Source organism: Pan troglodytes, chromosome 13, assembly GCF_028858775.2.
Source record: "Pan troglodytes isolate AG18354 chromosome 13, NHGRI_mPanTro3-v2.0_pri, whole genome shotgun sequence".
NCBI classification, from domain to species: domain Eukaryota; kingdom Metazoa; phylum Chordata; class Mammalia; order Primates; family Hominidae; genus Pan; species Pan troglodytes.
In genome coordinates this window covers 102,328,495-102,346,777 of record NC_072411.2, presented here as the reverse complement: position 1 = coordinate 102,346,777, position 18,283 = coordinate 102,328,495, and the positions used below count along the sequence as shown (strand labels likewise).

At 42.3% G+C, this 18,283-nt stretch overlaps 1 protein-coding gene across 30 annotated transcripts in view; it reads right to left on the bottom strand.

Moving 5' to 3' along the window:
* The window catches only part of SPATS2L (spermatogenesis associated serine rich 2 like), a 173,389-nt gene extending 156,186 nt beyond the window's left edge, over nucleotides 1–17,203 (bottom strand). For 3 of the 30 annotated variants that reach the window (XM_063791471.1, XM_063791451.1, XM_063791468.1), the window contains exon 1: nucleotides 16,481–16,596. Coding sequence is in view for 4 of the 30 variants with exons in the window: in XM_063791447.1 (XP_063647517.1) it covers nucleotides 16,984–17,070 (87 nt within the window). In the remaining 26 variants the exon portion in view is untranslated. Of the gene's footprint in view, nucleotides 1–6,478; nucleotides 6,592–13,985; nucleotides 14,197–15,203; nucleotides 15,556–16,159; nucleotides 16,390–16,480 lie in introns of those variants that run through there. The other 27 variants (XM_001170193.5, XM_001170214.6, XM_063791457.1 and 24 more) reach the window with 25 other exon arrangements.
* Between the last annotated feature and the right edge of the window lie 1,080 nt (nucleotides 17,204–18,283).

Genomic DNA, 18,283 nt, shown 5'->3' with positions numbered 1-18,283 from the left:
TGTCGAGATTTGAAGCCTTTTTGGCCTTGGGTCCATGAGTGATACTGTTTCTCCCTTGCAAAAACTAAAATGACTGAAGGGAAACCAGAATAATCCTAAGACAAAAATGAGCAAGCTCAAAGGCTATAAAAATTCGAGATCTCAAAAACCAAAGATAGCTTTCTTGACTAGACAACAGTTGGTTATAAACTCTGCAACAAAGTACCTCTCAGATATGAAATATTACTCCTAGAGTTGGGTTTTTTCCCCCATTTTTACTAAGAATTGAAACCCACAAAATGACAAATCAGGATTACCCTATCAAAAGACAACTTCAATTGCTCCTTTGTTCTAAGAAACTGTGTGTTAGGTACTGACTGGCAATACCTGTACCTTGATCTTCACATTAATTATGCATTTTTCCTACAAAATTGGCTGCCACAGTACACACTGTAAGTCAGATTTGAGAGCTGCCAAGAGAAATGTTCCGAATGGCTGACTTTTTAAAGACAACTTGTCAGTTCACCAAATAATTCTTTGGGGGCTTATCCTAGTATACTTTGTCTCTCGTATACCTATACTTATACCTATAGCAATTATTACAGCTCTTTCCTGATGTATCAGCTTACAGCAAAGGCTAAAGAGGTATTTTTTTACATTCAACCGCTGATATACAAGTAATGAAACATACAATTCCTTTGACAGCATCAATTTACTTTGGCTGTTGTTATTGCTTAATTCCTAAACTGACTTATGTGAAATACCCTGATTCCTGGGGAGATAAGTGATTCTGGCTTAGTCCGTACAACTAAAACAAAGAAGAGTTTTATATTATCAACTCAATGAATATTTTCTTCCTTGAGGTTTCCTTTCATCAAATAATCATATCAATGCTTCATTTCCTTTAGTTAACACCTTATTTTAATGAGGCTTGATTCCAAAACATATAAGAATACACACACGCAAGAGGTACTATATTGAGTAAGTCAAGCATTCCAGCCAAGTATCCTATCTTTCATGTGGCACCAAGTGACATTTTGTAGAAGGCACAATGCTAACTATTCATTCTGCAAGCCTCAAAAAGATAGGCATGAACTACATGCCAGAATGGAAAAAGCATAAGCTTTGAAATCTGACGCTGGCTTCGAACACCATCTCTACCACCACTATCTCTCTGTGACCTTGAGCGAATGACTTATCTCCCCTCAGAGCTCTGTCATCTGAAAAATGGGCGTAACAGACTTACCTCAAAGGGGATGTGAAAGTTAAAGAGAATTTTGTTGTAAAGAACATAGCATATAACCTGGAACATTAATAGACACTAAAGAACTGTAAGTTTTTTTTCTGCCTCTCCATAAAATGCGATTAGTAATTCACTTTGAATTTGTTGTCTATTCACAAAACATAATGTAAAGGATATCAGCTGTGGTGTTCTTTGTGATCACAATAAATTAAAACTTGTTTATCCATAGAATAACATTAAAGTACATTCATATACTGAAATTTATGCAGTCATTCTAAATATTTTTCAAATAATATTTTATGACAAGGAAATTTTTACCCTAGAATTTAAGTGAAGAAAGCAGAAAAGAAAACCTGCATAATAAAAATAGTTCACATTTGCTGAGCATATGCGATGGTCCAAGAACCATGCTATGTACTTTATCTGCATTATCTTATTAATTTTTACAATAAACTTACTAGGTATATAGTATTATTATCTCCATTTTATAGAAGTAGAAATTAAGGTTTAGAGAGTTTAAGGAATTCATAGTCACTACGTAAGTTGTATAGCCAGAGCTGAAATCTCCAAGTGCCTGATTCCAAAGCTCTTTACCGACTATGTCATGCTGATTCTTCAGTACAAACGTCCTGGGTCCACCAAGAGCTAGTTTAAAACACACAAATATACCCATGCACACACACTCACAACCTCACACAAATGCACATCTGAAAGGGAAACACCAAATGCTAACAGTGACAATCTCTGAGAGGTGGAATTTTAGCTGACTTTTAATTTTTTATCCATTTCAGTAGCTTCCAAATTCAAAGAGTATGTATTATTTTTAACATCAGATTTTTTTTCAAAAAAGAAAATGCATGAAAGTACTCTGAAAAATATAAAGACACAAATACTAGTATTTTTATGAAGCACTCATTTATTCCTTGATATATTATAGATTTGTGTTTCTTAAGAATACTATTCTTCTAAATTATTTTTTCTATCTAGTCCAAGGCAGAGAACATGTTTTTAAAAAAACTATTTTGTACATGAGTACAATAAAATATAGCACAGAAAGCACCATATGTGTTACTTGACAGCTATTTGACATTAATATGAGAGTCAAATAATTTGTGTGGGAAGAAAAATAAATCTCTTTTCAAATAATACAGAATTTTCAGCTTAGTGAAAACACATCCATTAGTGACACAATGCCATCAGAGCTCTCTCTGTCATGGTCACGTTACTGATACTGTCATGGAGCCATCTACACAGGCTGGCACACTGTTAGGACATGCCTCAGCCTGACGACTCTCTGTCCCAGGAGATGAGAATATCATGATGTGCTGGAGTGACACCTATGGAGTAATTTCCTGTCACCCTACCAATTCTCTTTAAGAGTAATGATTCTGTAAAGAGAATAGAATGATGTATTACATAGCAATTCCTTTGAACCAAACAAGTTCATGAGTTGAAATGATAGGTGAAGTTTGATTTTATTTTACAAAATTATTTTCTCTTAAGATACATTAAAAATAAGGTGACTTAGATATGCTTTTTCAAGAAATTTTTCAGAAGAAAAATTAATGCAATCTAAAAATTACTCTCATGAATCTTATTCTTTATCATAGGGGTTCTACTGAGTGGCAATAAGTAGACCAATAATGATCTCATTACTAAAGCATTTGACTAAGTCTTTCCCTGACTCTATGCTCTTGGATAACAAAGTAAACAAGTGAAAGACTGTCAAGCTAGTTTTAAAAAAAAATTCACATACTGATGTTAATAATTCTCTTGCAGAATGTCACGGGGCCCTACCTTTGGCCTGTCTTGGTCAACATTTCATCAACGACAAAGTAACATTTCCAAGTGTGCAATTGATAAATAAGTAAAAGTCTAACATCATTAATATATCGAATTTAAAAATTTTAGAATTCAAAGCTGTCTTGATAAAGAGGAAAAATAATTTAACAAAAAGAGACAAAATGTAGAAGGATAAATGTATGTTAAGTCCTCTAAGTAGGCACACATGATTCACTGCTCAAGTAAAGAACAAAGGAGACCTGGCTTTGTAGCAGTTGTTAGGAAAAAAGGCTTGGAAGTTTTCTTTAGCTTCGTATGTGAACAAACAATGTGCTGTTCCTGATTTACATGTGAGGCCCACACAATATTTGACTAGATTAATAAAAGAGTGCCCTGATCAAGGGAGTGAATAGCAGCCTGGTGTTTTCTACTGTTCAGAGTACTCAGTCAGGAGTAGGCTATTGCATCCAAGATGCTTTTTTTTTTTTTTTTTTTTTTTGAGGTGGGGTCTCGCTCTGTCACCTAGGCTGGAGTGCAGTGGCGCAATCTTGGCTCACTGCAACCTCCACCTTTGGGGTTCAAGTGATTTTCCTGCCTCAGCCTCCTGAGTAGCTGGGATTACAGGCACACGCCACCATGCTCAGCTAATTTTTGTATTTTTAGTAGATACGGGGTTTTGCCATGTTGGCCAGGCTGGTCTCAAACTCCTGACCTCAAGTGATACGCCCACCTCGGCCTTCAAAATGCTGGGATTACAGGCGTGAGCCATAACACCCGGCCAGATGCACTATTTTTAAGATGGCATTGATAGAGTAGTGGGTGCCCAGAGGAATGTTAACAGGATGAGAACTATCAGTTAAGAGAACTAGCACTGCATAACCCTGAAAGGAGAAGACTTTGAGGAGGAGATACAATAGCTATGGCCAAATATTTGAAGAGCGACCACGCAGAAGGTGCATATTTATTCTGTGGCATTCAAAGGGCGGATGGAAGACCAACAGGGAAGCTGCAGGGAGGCAGGTTTCAGTGCACCAGTGGGGAAGAGGTTTTACAAATATCTGTGTCCACCTGTGCTTGATGGAGTATTGGTCCAATCACAAATAACATGAAGTCCAAATCGAAATGGGCTTAGGGTCTGGAGCACTGCAGACTACTGTCATTAGCATTACTTGGCTTCATAAAATGTTGACCAAACTCCTCGTTCCTGGCTGGTTCAAATGGCAACTGGGATAATGTGGAAAGAATTCCTGCATTTGGTGAGATGTTAGACCACAGTATCCATTTTCCATTTCCATTGTCTGCTTTCTACACGTGTAATTTCTTATCAGTGAGTTTCATGAAGATACTCCTAGTACACACATGTAAGTAATATCTAAATATGCCTCACCTTAATAAATGAGGGGAAAATGTAAATTTAAATGCAATCGAGAAGAGTCCAGAAGGTGAAATTCCACAAAAGTTTTCATATTATAAATTAGTGTTGCCATGGAAACCTTAGTTGATATCATCCACTGCAACTGAAACAGTTCTTGTTCAGGGAGTACCAGAACAATGAATGAGTTCATATATTCAGTGCTACAAACCAGCACTAAATAACATTTTTAATGCCATTATTTCTAATTTTTGAGGACGTAGATTTACATGGTCTCCTTGAGTGTTCATGATTTTGATATGGCACTAAAATCGAGGGTATGGAATTACAGTGGTGTGATCAATTGCATCAAGAGCTGAGCAAGTCACTGGAAGCTCAGTGCATGTACTGAATCCACCATTCAGATTCCACAGGAGAAATAAACGAGAAAGGAAAACGACCTGCCAGATCAGGGCATTTGCAATCACAGTGACTGGCATAACATCTTCCCCTTTTCCCTTAAAAAATTACAGGACTGACCACATTCCTACAATAAACACTTGTCGATCAGGGCAGTATGTGAGATCAGACTCTCTGCTGTTTACAGCACTTCAACAAATGGGTTTTCTCAGTTATGTACTGGTAATCACTACAATACATGAAAGTCAGCCCACACTGAGAACAATATTGCCTCCAATCAAAATCATTCTTACCTTAGTATACTAAAGCTTTTTCCCTCTTGTAAGCAACAAAGGCTACAACAAAAGAACTTCCCAAACACCCACAGCTAAGGAAAAAACTGCTCCAACAAAATAAGTGTGAAAAATCTGTCCCTGGTGTCCAATTCATATATAAATCTTCTTTTTCAGGATATTTTAGTGGCTTTATTTGTAATCTATCAGCAAAGAATAGAAATAAAAGTTTATTTTGATGGCAGTGCACCTGACTATTCAGAGATTCAAAAACCTGCTTTGTTAATTGTTATGCTATCCTGGCAGAGGATGTAAACATGCCTTTTTTCCAAGGCTTCATGCTGTACCTATAATCTCAGATGAGTATTTTCACAAATGCAAACCATAGGGAGAATGGGACTTAGGCAAAATGTGAAGGCAACTTCCTTCTGGTCCTTTGTCACCCTTGGCTGGGTAAAATCTGGGCCCCTTGCCCCAGATTTCATATCCTCTTCCTGATCAGTCTCAGGGAAAGGTCTATAAAATTATTCAACATAAGGAGGGTGAATTGAGATATACTGAGATATGAGGATAAGTTTGACTTACCACCTCCATAGCATTTGCATTTTAGGCCCTGGTGCCAGGCACTTTATATTTTATCTTATTTAGTCACAACAAAATCATAACAGAATTGTAGGCGTTACTCACTTCACTTCATACATGAGAAAACTGGGGTCCAGAAAGATTAAATAACTTGCTCAAATTCATATAGCCAGCAATGGCATGACTCAAAATCAGGTCTTTCAAGTGCCAAAGCCCGTCCTCTTTTTCTTCTAAATCATACTGGTCATAGGAAACTAAATAGAGTTTTTATAACGTAGGCTTTCACATATTGGAGAGCAAAAAAGAGAAACTTGATATTTGAAGTGCCCTTTTCAGCAGTATGGATTCTGAAACCACAACATAAAGGCGGCCACCTTTCTCATACACACATAAGACCAACCTTCCCACTAGACACAAAGATATGAATGCACCATAATTTAAGAAAATCAGCCCTATATCTGTCTTCCTTTCTCCTTCCAAGTTGTACAAATGGGACTCAGAGACCAGCGGGACTGCAAACTAGCAAGAATATTTGCTCTCAGGGGTCTGGAGCCAGGGAAAAGCCAAGCTCCAGGCAAATTATTCAATTCTAAATACTATCAAGTTTCCTGACCCTTGCTGGTAGTTCTCAGTACTAAAGAGGCCTAGAAGGGAGTAGCAGTGGCCCAACCCTAGGGACACTACTGTCCCAAGAAGGCTTGGAGAAACATGACAGGATCCTTAACTAAGACAACTTGGGGTCCCTCCACAAGAACACAAATCCAGGACTTGGGAATGCAGGAGACAAGGTGGAACCCAGTACAAAAGTGAAAACTTGTTTACCCAAGAACAAGACTGAGTTATGGCTACCTGGCTAAACTACCTGGACAAGGCAAACTGCATGGTTGGTCCGCGAAGTCGCTACGCCTCAGATGAAAGGAAGCTGTATTCCCTCTGGAAAGGGCCTAAACTGGTCCTAGATCCTGCGAATGAGGGAGAAATAATCACATCAAGGTAGTTACCACTCCTCTCAGGCTATTTTCTATAACGTAGGACTTTCAAACTTCTGTTTTTAGCACAAGAACCTTTGCCCCTAACAAAATCTTATACAAAATGCCTACTCATGAAGCAAATAAAAACAGCCGCCCAGGTTGAAACCAAGAGAGGAAGTTCTCAGAATTTAAGAGTCCAACAGACTACAGCAGGCAAACCACCACTAGAGAAGACACTGAGTCGCACTGCCTATCAGATTTCACTGGAATCTAATCCTACTGGACTGTTCTCTTTATAGTCACAGTTTCTTCCCATCACCTCTTCCAGGAGGGTTCCCCTTCCTGATCCAACCTGGTAAGATCTGGTTTCCTATCACAGGTTGGCTTTTCCATCGTGAACACATAAAGCTCTGCATCTCTCTTTTTTTTTTTTTTTTTTTTTTTGAGATGGAGTCTCACACTGTCTCCCAGGCTGGAGTGCAGTGGCACGATCTCCCCTCACTGCAAGCTCTGCCTCCCAGGTTCACGCCATTCTCCTGCCTCAGCCTCCCGAGTAGCTGGGACTACAGGTGCCCACCACCATGCCAGGCTCTTTTTTTTTTTTTTTTTGTATTTTTAGTGAGACGGGGTTTCACCGTGTTAGCCAGAAGCTCTGCATATCTCTTAAGGCAACACATGCTATCTTCCAGGTCTTTCTGACAGTCCATATGCCCTTCCCTCAAAGCCCTTCAGGCCAACTCATCCACAGATTACTGCCCTCAGTGTCTTAAGGCATAACTAACTTCTGTAGAGCCCTTATCAGCGTGGGGCACATCATTTTGTTTGACACATAATGACTGTATGGTGTGCATATTATTCAGACTCCAGATTCATTGATTCATTAACTTGTTCAGGATCCTACAGCCAGACAGTAGGGGAGTTGGGACTTAGCCCACTAGGAAGAATCAACGGCAGGATGGAGAATCTCAGAGACCTGGCTCTCAGGGTTTCAGCTGGTGCCTCACAAGTAGGAGGCTTCCAGGGAATGTGACTCCACTTTCCCTTCCCTTGTTCCTCCTGTCTACCTGAAATCCTTCCTCTACCATACCACGAGAATTCCTGCCTCCCACTTCTGATGATGGCTGGGTGGGCCTGCTGAGACAGATGTGCTTTAATAGTGCTTTCCACACTATGCCCATTATACATATAACTCCTGGCTATAGTGTTCAGAAGCTGTCTCTCCAATTCTGAATCTTATCCAAACATTTCATACCTCTGGATTGAAAAAACTGAGCAACTGCTACTTCTCTATGCCAATAGGGCTGACTTAATCTTTCAAAAAGCTCATGGGCTTGGCTCGTACAGGATGCATCTCCTGGGAATGAGATGTTCCCTAACAATGCTGTCCAACAGAACTATAATGTGAACACACAGGTGATGTTTAATTTTCTAGTAATCACATTTTATTTTATTATTTCTTTATGTCGCATGTTAACGTCCACTAAGTAATCACATTTTTAAAAATAAAAAGAAATATGTGAAATTAATTTTAGTAATATATTTTGCTTAACCTACTATATCAAAACTATTGCTGTTTCAACATGTAACCAATATTACAATTTGTTAAATAAGAAATTTTACATTTTTTTATATAGTCTCAAAGCATGGTGTATTTTACACTTACGCACATCTCAACTTGGACTAGCTGTATTTCCAGTGCCCAATTGCCACATGTAGGTAGTGGCTACAGTACTGAACAGCAGGTCTATCATCTCGCCTCTATTCCCATCCCTCCTATCATTTCTTTCCTTTAGTGGAGATGCTACGGGCAGGGGCAGACAGTGGGGACCAGGATCATTAGAGGAGACTGACACACACCTGAAGGGAAGGCCCAGATCACAAAGAAGCTTTCGTGCCATGCCAGGGAGCTTACATTTTAACCTGAAGATGCAGAAACTCCTCTGAAGGATTTTAAGCAGTGGAGAGTTGTAATCAGATTTGCCTTTTAGAAAGGCAGCAGTATGAGGAACAAATTGGAGACAGGCCAGGCAGAAGCCAGAGAGACCAGTTGCGAGGCTACTGCAATAATCCTTAAGAGAAGGGATGAGGGCCCGAACCACGGCAGTAATGAAGGTTATGATACAGGGAGGAAAGAGCAGATTCAAGAGAGTCTGAAAAGACAATCTCTATATAAAATGCAGAGGTTGAAGAAGGCAAAGAAGTTGTCCTAGGTTTTAAACTTGGTGAAGCAGGTTTCATTCATTGAGATAGAAAACACAGAAGGAATATGCTGGATTGAAGTTGGGGAAGTGATGTTTTGAACTTGTCGAGTTAAAGACATTTGGAACACATGTCAGATAAGATTTCAAGGCTGGAGGTGCAGATTTACAATGGAATCAATGGCATACAGGTGGTAGTAGAAGAAAACAGAAGATGAGCTGCCACAGGGCGAACATGCAGAATGAGCAGAGGGCTGAGGGCTGAACTGTAGGGGAGGCTAAGGTTTGAGAGGAAGGGAGGACAGTAAAGAGAAGTCCAAATATAGAGCAGCTGGACAAGAAAGAAAATGAGGAGAAATGGATAACTCAGAAAACAGGTGGGCAACATTTTAAGGAGCAGAGAGTGATCAAGAACACCAAATGTTGTGCAAAGTTCAAGAAATGAAAGAGAATCCTAGATAATGGACCTGGTGGTCATTAGGAGAGGACAGGAGTGCAGGGGGTTGAAGATGAAAGGAAGATGGCAAGGTACAGGATGTGTACAAGGACCTGTACTTCAAGGAGCTGCCTGCTAAGACCAGGAATAAGACGAAAGACACCCAAACCTAGAGAGAAGCAACCAAAAGCGTTCATCGTTTTCTGTTTTCATAAAGAATAAGAAAGACTTATGCATGTTTATATGTTGAAAGAAAAGGATCATTGAGACCCTGAAGAAAAGACAATGAAGCAAGGTCCCTGAGGAAGCAAGAGGGATTAGCATCAGACTGGAATAAGGGAAAGGAAGAAAAGGAGTGGGAAGAGAGCCTGCCATTTATAAGGGACACAGATTACCACTGCAAAACATTTTTCCTTAATTAGAAATATAAATGTAATAATAGTTATCCGTGAAGGCTTTCTCTCTCTTTAATAGTACTACTTATCATGTATAAAATAAAATAAATGCTGAGCATGGGAAGAAGTCACTAGAGCTCCAGATCTGTGGTCTTGGTAGATTACCAAGCCTTTCACACACCTTCAAACTGCTCCTAAATATCACTTCAGGTGATACTCATCACCTGCAGAGCCACAGGGGTTGCTGACAGCTAGTGGCCTCTCTGACTTGTTGGTTTCTGTGCAGACCGATAGGTAAATATTTTCAGTGTCACCATGTGTTACCTCACAGGGTGGTATAAGAAAAAGCAGGGCCTGGGTGTCAGACACCAGATTCATCTGCCACTTATCAACTCTGTAGACTCAATCAAGTTATGTAACTTCCCTGAGCTTCAGTTTCACTGTCCAATAAGGGTGTATAATCCTTACCTTCCAAGATTCCTTTGAGGTTTAAATAAAATGATCAATAAGTGATAACTATGATGATGATGACTGTATTCACTTTGTTCTGAATCTCTAGGAACTGGGTGCTGATAATGAATTAGTACTTTGCAACAGCTAGCATCTTGATCCCTAAGGTGAATTAAAGTATTAATCCTAGTGTTAGGAAGGAATCTTGAAAATCCATATGGCCACCTAATGTTGCATCCTTTCTTCATCTCAGTGCATATGCAGTTTCTGCCCGCAAACTGCCTGGGCTTTATACCTGCTCTACAAATTACTAGCTACTTAACCTTTCTAGGCTTCAGTTTTGCTCTTCAGTAAAACTGGAGTAATAGGAGCATGTACTTCATAGCACTGTTTTGAGAATAAAGGAGAGAATGTATATAATTAAATAAGATATTGCCTGGTATAGGCGATGCTTATACATGTTTAGTGATGGGGGCCTATTACCTCCTGAAATAGCACAATCCATAATGGGGCAACTTTCCATCTATTGACCCAAAATCTGTATTCCTCAAACATTCCCATTGGTCCTAGCTTTACAGACCATGGGAGTAGTTCCACAGAATCAGAATGAGGGTTCTATATAACAGTGTGTTTACACCTTTACTCAACTCGGCTAGGTGCACTGTGCAGTGTCCCACAGATGGCTGGCTGCTTGGGACCACAATCTGGGGTGGACCTCTCATTATTTACATTACTGTGAAAGTGTCAACCTTCAGTGGCATTTCCATAATGCAGGAGGCCTTTCTGAGCATTCTAAGTGAGCTGGATGCTATCCAGGAACACACTGGTTATACTGCTTCCAAGATTTATTTTTTGCTTTGTGTCATAGGCAGTTCAGCACTTGGCACCACACATAATTACTGCAGGTATCTATATATCCTTTAGGTTCCATTATTGAACACTGCAGCCCACCAATGCTCAGAAGACTCCTAGCTGGGTTCAACTCAGAAGCAGGAGTACTATAAGAGTGCTGATGTAAAGTCAACAAATTGGCCCTGGAATTCACTCACAGCACCCTTCCCCCATCCTTATATTCCCAATAACACTGAAATCTTATCCAAATCCTTTCAGTAATCACCTCAAACAATTGTCATTCTAAGAAGATTCCCTCCACTCCCCAACAGATTTTTTTCCCTTCTGAGCTCTGCTAGACCTTTGTTTCTGGGATACGTCTGTTATTTTTTCCTGCTAGGCTATAAACTCCTTCCCAGCAGAAACAGTGCCTTGTACAAAATAAGGCTTACTAAAGAATTAAATTCGGTCCTGAATACAATGGGATGTGGTAGACTCTTCCCTACATCACCTTTCACCCTCAGATGGGTGCCCAGATGTATTTTTTTCTAATTTACAGGGATGCTTTTAAATGAAAAACTTGAGCAGCCCTGCAATAAATACAGTCTGAAATTTTAGAGCCAATTAGCTGAACTTTTATATAACTGATAACTTTAGCCTAATTGTTTGACGTATAAAATACTGGCATAAAGCCTCAATGCTTTTTTTGCTCAGTACTGGGGCCCATCACTCCACCTTAAAATAACTACAAGCTTCTTAATTCCAACTCACAACTGCCAGACTCCATCATTATCCCAACTCTGGGAAATGCCGAGTCCTCAGAATTCTCACAGTTGATGAATGGAGAAGCTGATTAGAACTACTGAAGAAAAATGGGAAAAAAAAAAAAACCTTGACAGACGCCTCCTTCAAATGCCTGTCCCTTTTATCCAATGTCAACATGAATTTCTAAGTTAACAAATATTTACTGAGGTCATGACTATGTGTCAGGCTATGAGTTAGGCTCTGAGGACCCAATGGTGAGCAGTTCAGAGTCAGTATCAAAGCCCATGATTTAAAAAAAATCATCCTTACATTTATTCATTTTATCGGTGTATTTATCAAGTGCTTCTTACGGCCAGGGCCGGTAGACAGAATAAAAGGCACATCAGTGCCCTGCAGGAACTTACTATCTAGTTGAGAAAGAAAGAATGAAGCACGTAACAGCGTAAGAAAGGATCTGATGGTCTAGAGGAACGATGCAAACAAAAGGGCAGAAAGAACCAATGAGAGTAACATGATCAGGGCAGGCTGACTTGAACTTGAAGAATGTGGTTAGGTCAGAGAAAAAAAGAAGAGACACATTCTAAAAGGCAGGGCACGAACAAAAAAGGACACATGAAAATGAGCATGTCATCTTAGAAGGGCAGTGAGATCCAACTAGTAGGAACAGAAGGTTCATGTTGGAAAGAAGTAGAAAATAACGTTGGTAAGTTAATTTGGGGCAAGACTGTGAGGTACACTGAAACCAAGCTGAGAGGCTGGGCAATGGGGGAGGCCATGGAAAGTATTTGCACTATGGTGCAATACTAAACAATGCTAAAGTATTGTACCCGTGAAACAATCCTTGAAGAGTTTTGAGGGAAGAGTTTTAGGAAGGTTGATACGGTGGAAGTGCGTAGAATGGGGAAAACTCAATTACAGAGAGACCAAGATGTAGACTATAATTATCCTAGAAACGGTGATGGCTGACGGCCTCCTATCCGATCAGGGAGAGTGAAGAATGAAAAGGAAATGCAGGGGTGGCTCAGAGAAACCATTAAAAAGGAAGAGTTAACAGGACTTGATAACAGTTTCACAGAGGCAGTGAGAGAGCAAAGAGTCAGCAATGGTTCCTACATCTCCAGTCTGGGTGATGAAGAGAATGCTAAACGGATCAAGAAAGGAAAGTCTTTTCATCATAAAAGGAACAGGTTTAGAGAGAATACAAAAAGTTTGTTATCAAGCATGTAGTCTTTAGCTTGACAGCAGGACATCCACCATAAAAAGTCTATTAATTAAGGAAGTAGATAAATAGGAATGGAGTTTGGATCAGTACTAGAGACAAAGATTTGTATGATGCAATGAAAGATAACATCACATTTAAAATTTTTTTATCAGAAAATAAAAACACTAGCTATTAACAAAAATAATAAAAAATTACATAAGTTGTAGAGAGAAATATATCTTCATAAGACTATTTTTCTCAGCTATGGTACTTAGGGGATCCTACCCATTACCACAACACTGAAGGAATAAGCTTCTGCAGAAATTCAACATATGGCCTATTTACATAACAAGCATCACAACTCCAAATTAGCCATTTTGATGTGTCAAAGACATAACACCTTCATAGCAAGACTACTTCAAAAAAGGGAAGAAAAAAGAAAGGTTTGTTTTTCTTCTATAATTATGTTTACTGGGTTTTTAACTGTTTGTAACATGAAAATCTTATTTTAATTGTGTGATTACACTTTAAGGCAAAACAGTGATGAAATGGATTAGTTGAATGTTGCACAACATTCAGAGATCAATAAACAGACCCAATCACTTAAATCTGTCCATATGAGACACCTACTCTCATGTCCTGTGTCATACTTGTAAAATCTACTCTTCTGTGCACAGAAATTATAAAAAACATATGATTTAATTATCACAGTCAAATGACAGTAAAAGTGCTACAGAAGATGGCTAGCAAAGAAGTACTATGAAGCAGTGACTAAGCAGTACCTGTCAAGTGCACATAAAATGCATTCCACTCTTGTCATACAGTGGGACAGGTAGTAGCAGCTTAGATCTTATGAAGAGCAACCACAACTTTTTCCATCCTATCCAAACTGTAACCAGAAGTTCTTGTCCTGGCTCACCTCAGAAAATGCTGATTAAAACTGTATAAAGTAATAGAATGAAGACCACCTATGCCCTTTCAACACACAACCATTCATGAACATTCACTGTGATTGATAACACAACTCTGATCGCAGACTAAGAAACTCACAAAAATTAGGCCCCAAAGTGAGATATTTCTAAAGCTTAACTTCTGATGTAAAAGCTTACCACTCACATGGCAAAACGGGTCCATAAAATGCTTCAGACTGGCATGCAATCAAAGACTGCAACGGTGTGGCCTAAGTATTTTCTTTCCCTGATCCTTACTGGTGTGGCAGAGCAGCTTCACAAGCCCACAGATACCTCTCTCCACAATGGCCTCAGGAAAATCAGTGCATGCAGAAAAACTATTTACTGAAGACTTTCATTAGGGGGCTCCCTAAAACAAAATGAATACAAAAGGAGTCTTGATCATTTTGCCTGTCTAAATGAGCACATTAAACTAAGTTGATTCTTAGAAAATTATTTAATATTTTCAGGGATTAAAGAAAGAAAATTGCCAATTAATACAGTCTTTCCCCAGATGTTCAGTTTTTACTAACGTCTTTAGCTATTCTCTGCATTCAAGTGATTGTATTTTTATGCAAATTATCTTTTGGGGCTAGTCTCTAGTTTGTGTGTCTCTCTGTGTGTGTGCGTATTTAAAGCCACACAGATACAGAATTTGACATGTTTTCTGCCACACAGATACAGATTTGACATGTTTTCTGTTCTGCTGCTCCATACAATAGGTTTTAACACAGCTTGAGCTTATTCCAAAACTCTAATTAGAAACTGCAGTATTTGCCTTGTCCAAATAGAAACCCATTCCCAAAGTTGATTTTTCCCCAGTTAAAATTCAACAAAGAATATCATACACAGATATTTTTAAACACGACAGTTACTAGATAAAACTGCCCTATCTAACAACACATTGCTTTCTGGTTAAGCAACACAATTTCATAAGGCCTATGAAATACTTTATCCAGACGGCCACTCTATTTTCAGGGTATTGGTTGTATTATTTGAAGTCTTTTTTTTTTTTTCAGAGTGAGGAGATTTCTGACTTCCTGTCCTTTTCCTTGCTATATTACATACATCTGCTTAAACTCTGGAAAACAGTACCAATCAAAGTGGTGCTGAATCCTTCCTTTAAGACAAACTAAAACGATGTTAAAAAGGTTACACGACCTTACTATTTCAAGTACTGGTATAAAACCACTTTCTCTGCACAGGTTCTAAAATTTCAGAGTCGTTTGTCTTAAAGTCTGTCGGCTTGTGAGGGGGCTGGTACATATTTTAATATTTAAATTTCAAAAAATAAGCAATGAGACTGTGTTTGAAGTTCAAGGGTTTTCACTAGTTCTCAAGCTACAAACCCTGTAATATAGCCAAAAGAAAACGTACAGAAAGAATCTTTCACGAAAAGTGTCAGGTCTCCAAAACCCCGACATCTGCTAAAACCAGGATTGCGGGGGGGATGAGAAGCTCGTGAAGTTCAAAAACACACCAACCCCGCGGGAACACGAAACCTCCACTCGCGAAGACGCGACGCTTCCGCCGCATCCCCGCGCAGGTGAAGACTCGGCCCTTCAGCCCCGCGTGTGCGGCAGCATGATATTCAGAGTGCGCCGGCGTCCAGCGGGAGCGCATCCTACGACAGCCCCGTCTCCCGCTCGGGTCCGCAGCCCGCGGACTCCGGGGTCCTCCCGCCCAAATGCGGCGGCGCGACCGCTTCGTCCCGCGGCCAGGGCGCTCCGCGTCTGCTCCGGCCACCCCCGCCCGCCCGCCCGCGCAGCGCGGACGCCAACGCATCCCACTCCCGCTGGGCGCCAGGGGCGCGGGGTTCCGTGGGGCCGCGGCCCCCGCACCCGGCTGGGATCCGAGGGCGGGGTGGTCGCGGCTGACGTGGGCTTTGCGGCTCCGGGCCAGAGAGCAGCTTGGGGGGCGGTGGGTCTCTTTCCGGCTTGGGAGGGAATGGGGGCGCCCGCGCGGGAGGACGGCAGGCGAGAGACGGCGGCCGCGGGCGATTCAGATCCGGGGCGGGCGGGTCCACGTCGGAGCGCGGCGGCCACACGCTCGCTCGGGGAGCGCCACTGTGCGTCCCAGCCGGCGCCTCCTCCCGCTTGCCCGCGCCGGCCGGAGGAAGGACGGCGACCTTCGCGTCCGGTCCGCGCCACCAGCCCGCCTCGGCGCCGAGCGCGGGCCACACCCAGCGCCCCGGGAGGCGGCGGAGGCTGGGCGGCCCGGGCTGCGGAATGCTCGGCCCAGCCGAGTCTCCGTCCCGGCCGCGCAGGCCCCGCCGCGTCCGCCCGCGCCCTGCATCCCCAGCCGGCCCGGCGTGGAGGGGGTCCCGGGCTTACCTCTGTGTCGAGCGCCGGCTCCTCCGTCCCGGGCCGGAGCCGGGGCCCGGGGGCGCGGTCGCCAGGGGAGGCGCCGCGGCGGTGGCGGCCCCTGCGGCTCGGAGGGCGGGCCGAGCGGGAGCCGCTGCCTGGGCCGCGCGCCGTCCGGAGCTCGCCCCGCGCTGCCGGCGCTTGCAGTGGAGGGCGCAGCCAGCTCGGCCCCCGGACTGGATTCCTTCACTGACACAACTCCGGCTCGGCCGCCCCACGCAGGGACACTCCCGCCCCTCGCAGGCTGCCCCCGCCCGCCGGCCCGCCCGCCTTCCCCTCGGTGTCACTCACCAGGAGCACACACCCCAGCCGGCGCCCCTCGCTCCCGCTCGCACACACAGCGCTGCTCACGCCTCTCTCGGGTTTTGTATCCGCTCACACGCACGTTCTGACACAGATCTCGTCCCTCCACACGCCCTCCCTAGCTCCTTTCCCACCCCACTTTCTAGAAGAATCCCCGTACAGCTTCCGCACTTTGCTTGCTTGCTCCAGACCGACCTCCTCGCCTTTCCCCAAACCTCCACTTCACCGAAACTCCCCTTGTTAATGAAAGATTTTGTCACAATCCGCACGTGTTGCAAGAGAATCATCTTCTCCTACCCGAGAAAATGAACTTTGCTCCCCCAGCACTGTCTGCAAATACGAGATGTTTTTCCTTTTAGAAGGTAGTAATGCTTTCTGGAGAGGATCCAAGCTCAAAATGTAAACAAAGATAGCCCATTCGAAAATGACCTGAAAAATCAGGCGCGGAAAAAGTGCTGGAGCTCGGGTCAGCCCTTGGAAACCCGACCAACCCTGGGTGTTCCGCCTCCTCCTCTGCGCTGCGGGTCTGCACACTGGGCTCCAAACGTGTGTGTAATAAGCAAGTTACACATGGGCATCGTGGGCTTCAGCCGTGGGTTTCTGCCTGGGAGTACAGTAGTCGGGAGAGTAAAAGCAGTTTCTCAATCATTATTCATGATGGAAGCACTTTAGATAACACTCCTCTTCCAGAGGCAGTAGAGTGAAATGCAGGCAGCCCTCCAATTCAGGTTTTATTTATTTATTTATTTATTTATTTAGAAGGGTGACTTCTTAGCTTCCTTTTTTTTTTTTTTTTTTTTTTTTTTTTGGCAATACCAATAACTGTTTCTGAGTGGCTCCTTGGCTGTCAAGCTCCTTACAAGTATCAGACCAGAGTTGGTTATGCCTCTCGAGCTCCAGACTCTAATGGGCCTCCGAGGGCACTGCAGAATCATACATAATCCGATGTTCAGGAATTCATAATTTGAAATAAAATACAAACACCTTTCGGATAAAGTTCAAATCTGCTAACATAATGTGGCCCTGTTGACAACGCACTGCTGAAATAAAGAGAGGAGCTAAAACGAAAGGAATTCATTTTCTTATGTGACTTGGAGTGGTTCTTGCTACCTTATAGTCGCCTTGGATTGGTGTGTGGATCATATAATTTATTTAACAGACATTAGCAAGTGCTTTATAAGTACTAGCTCATTTAATCCTTCGAAGAACCCCATCAGGTAGGTACTACTTTTGTCCTGTTTTACAGATAAACTGAGGGCTGGGCCCAGTGGCTCACACCTGTAATCCCAACACTTTCGGAGACCGAGGTGGGCAAATCTCTTGAGCCCTGGAGATCAAGACCAGCCTGGGCAACATAGTGAAACTCCATCCCTCCAAAACAAAAAAACAAATAATAATAATTGGCCGGGCGTGGTGGTGCACGCCTGTAGTCCCAGCTACTCAGGAGGCTGAGGTGGGAGGATTACCTGAACCAGGTAGGCTAAGGTTGCAGTGAGCCAGGATCACACCCCTGCGCTCTAGTGTGGGCAACAGAGCCAGAGCCTTTAAAAGAAAAGAAAGAAAGAAACTGAGGCACAGAGAGGTGAAATAAGTTGCCTAAGTTTTTAGCTAGTAAGTGGTAAAGGAAGAATTTGAACCTAGACCGTTGGACCCTGCCTGTGCTACAGAGAGGAAAGCTTGCTTCTAGAAGCCATACCGCACATAAAGAACAAACATCCTATTGCTTATTAAATTTAGGTGTAATAAGTAACTTGTAGCCATTTGACTTGAAATTTGATGCACTTCTTAGGT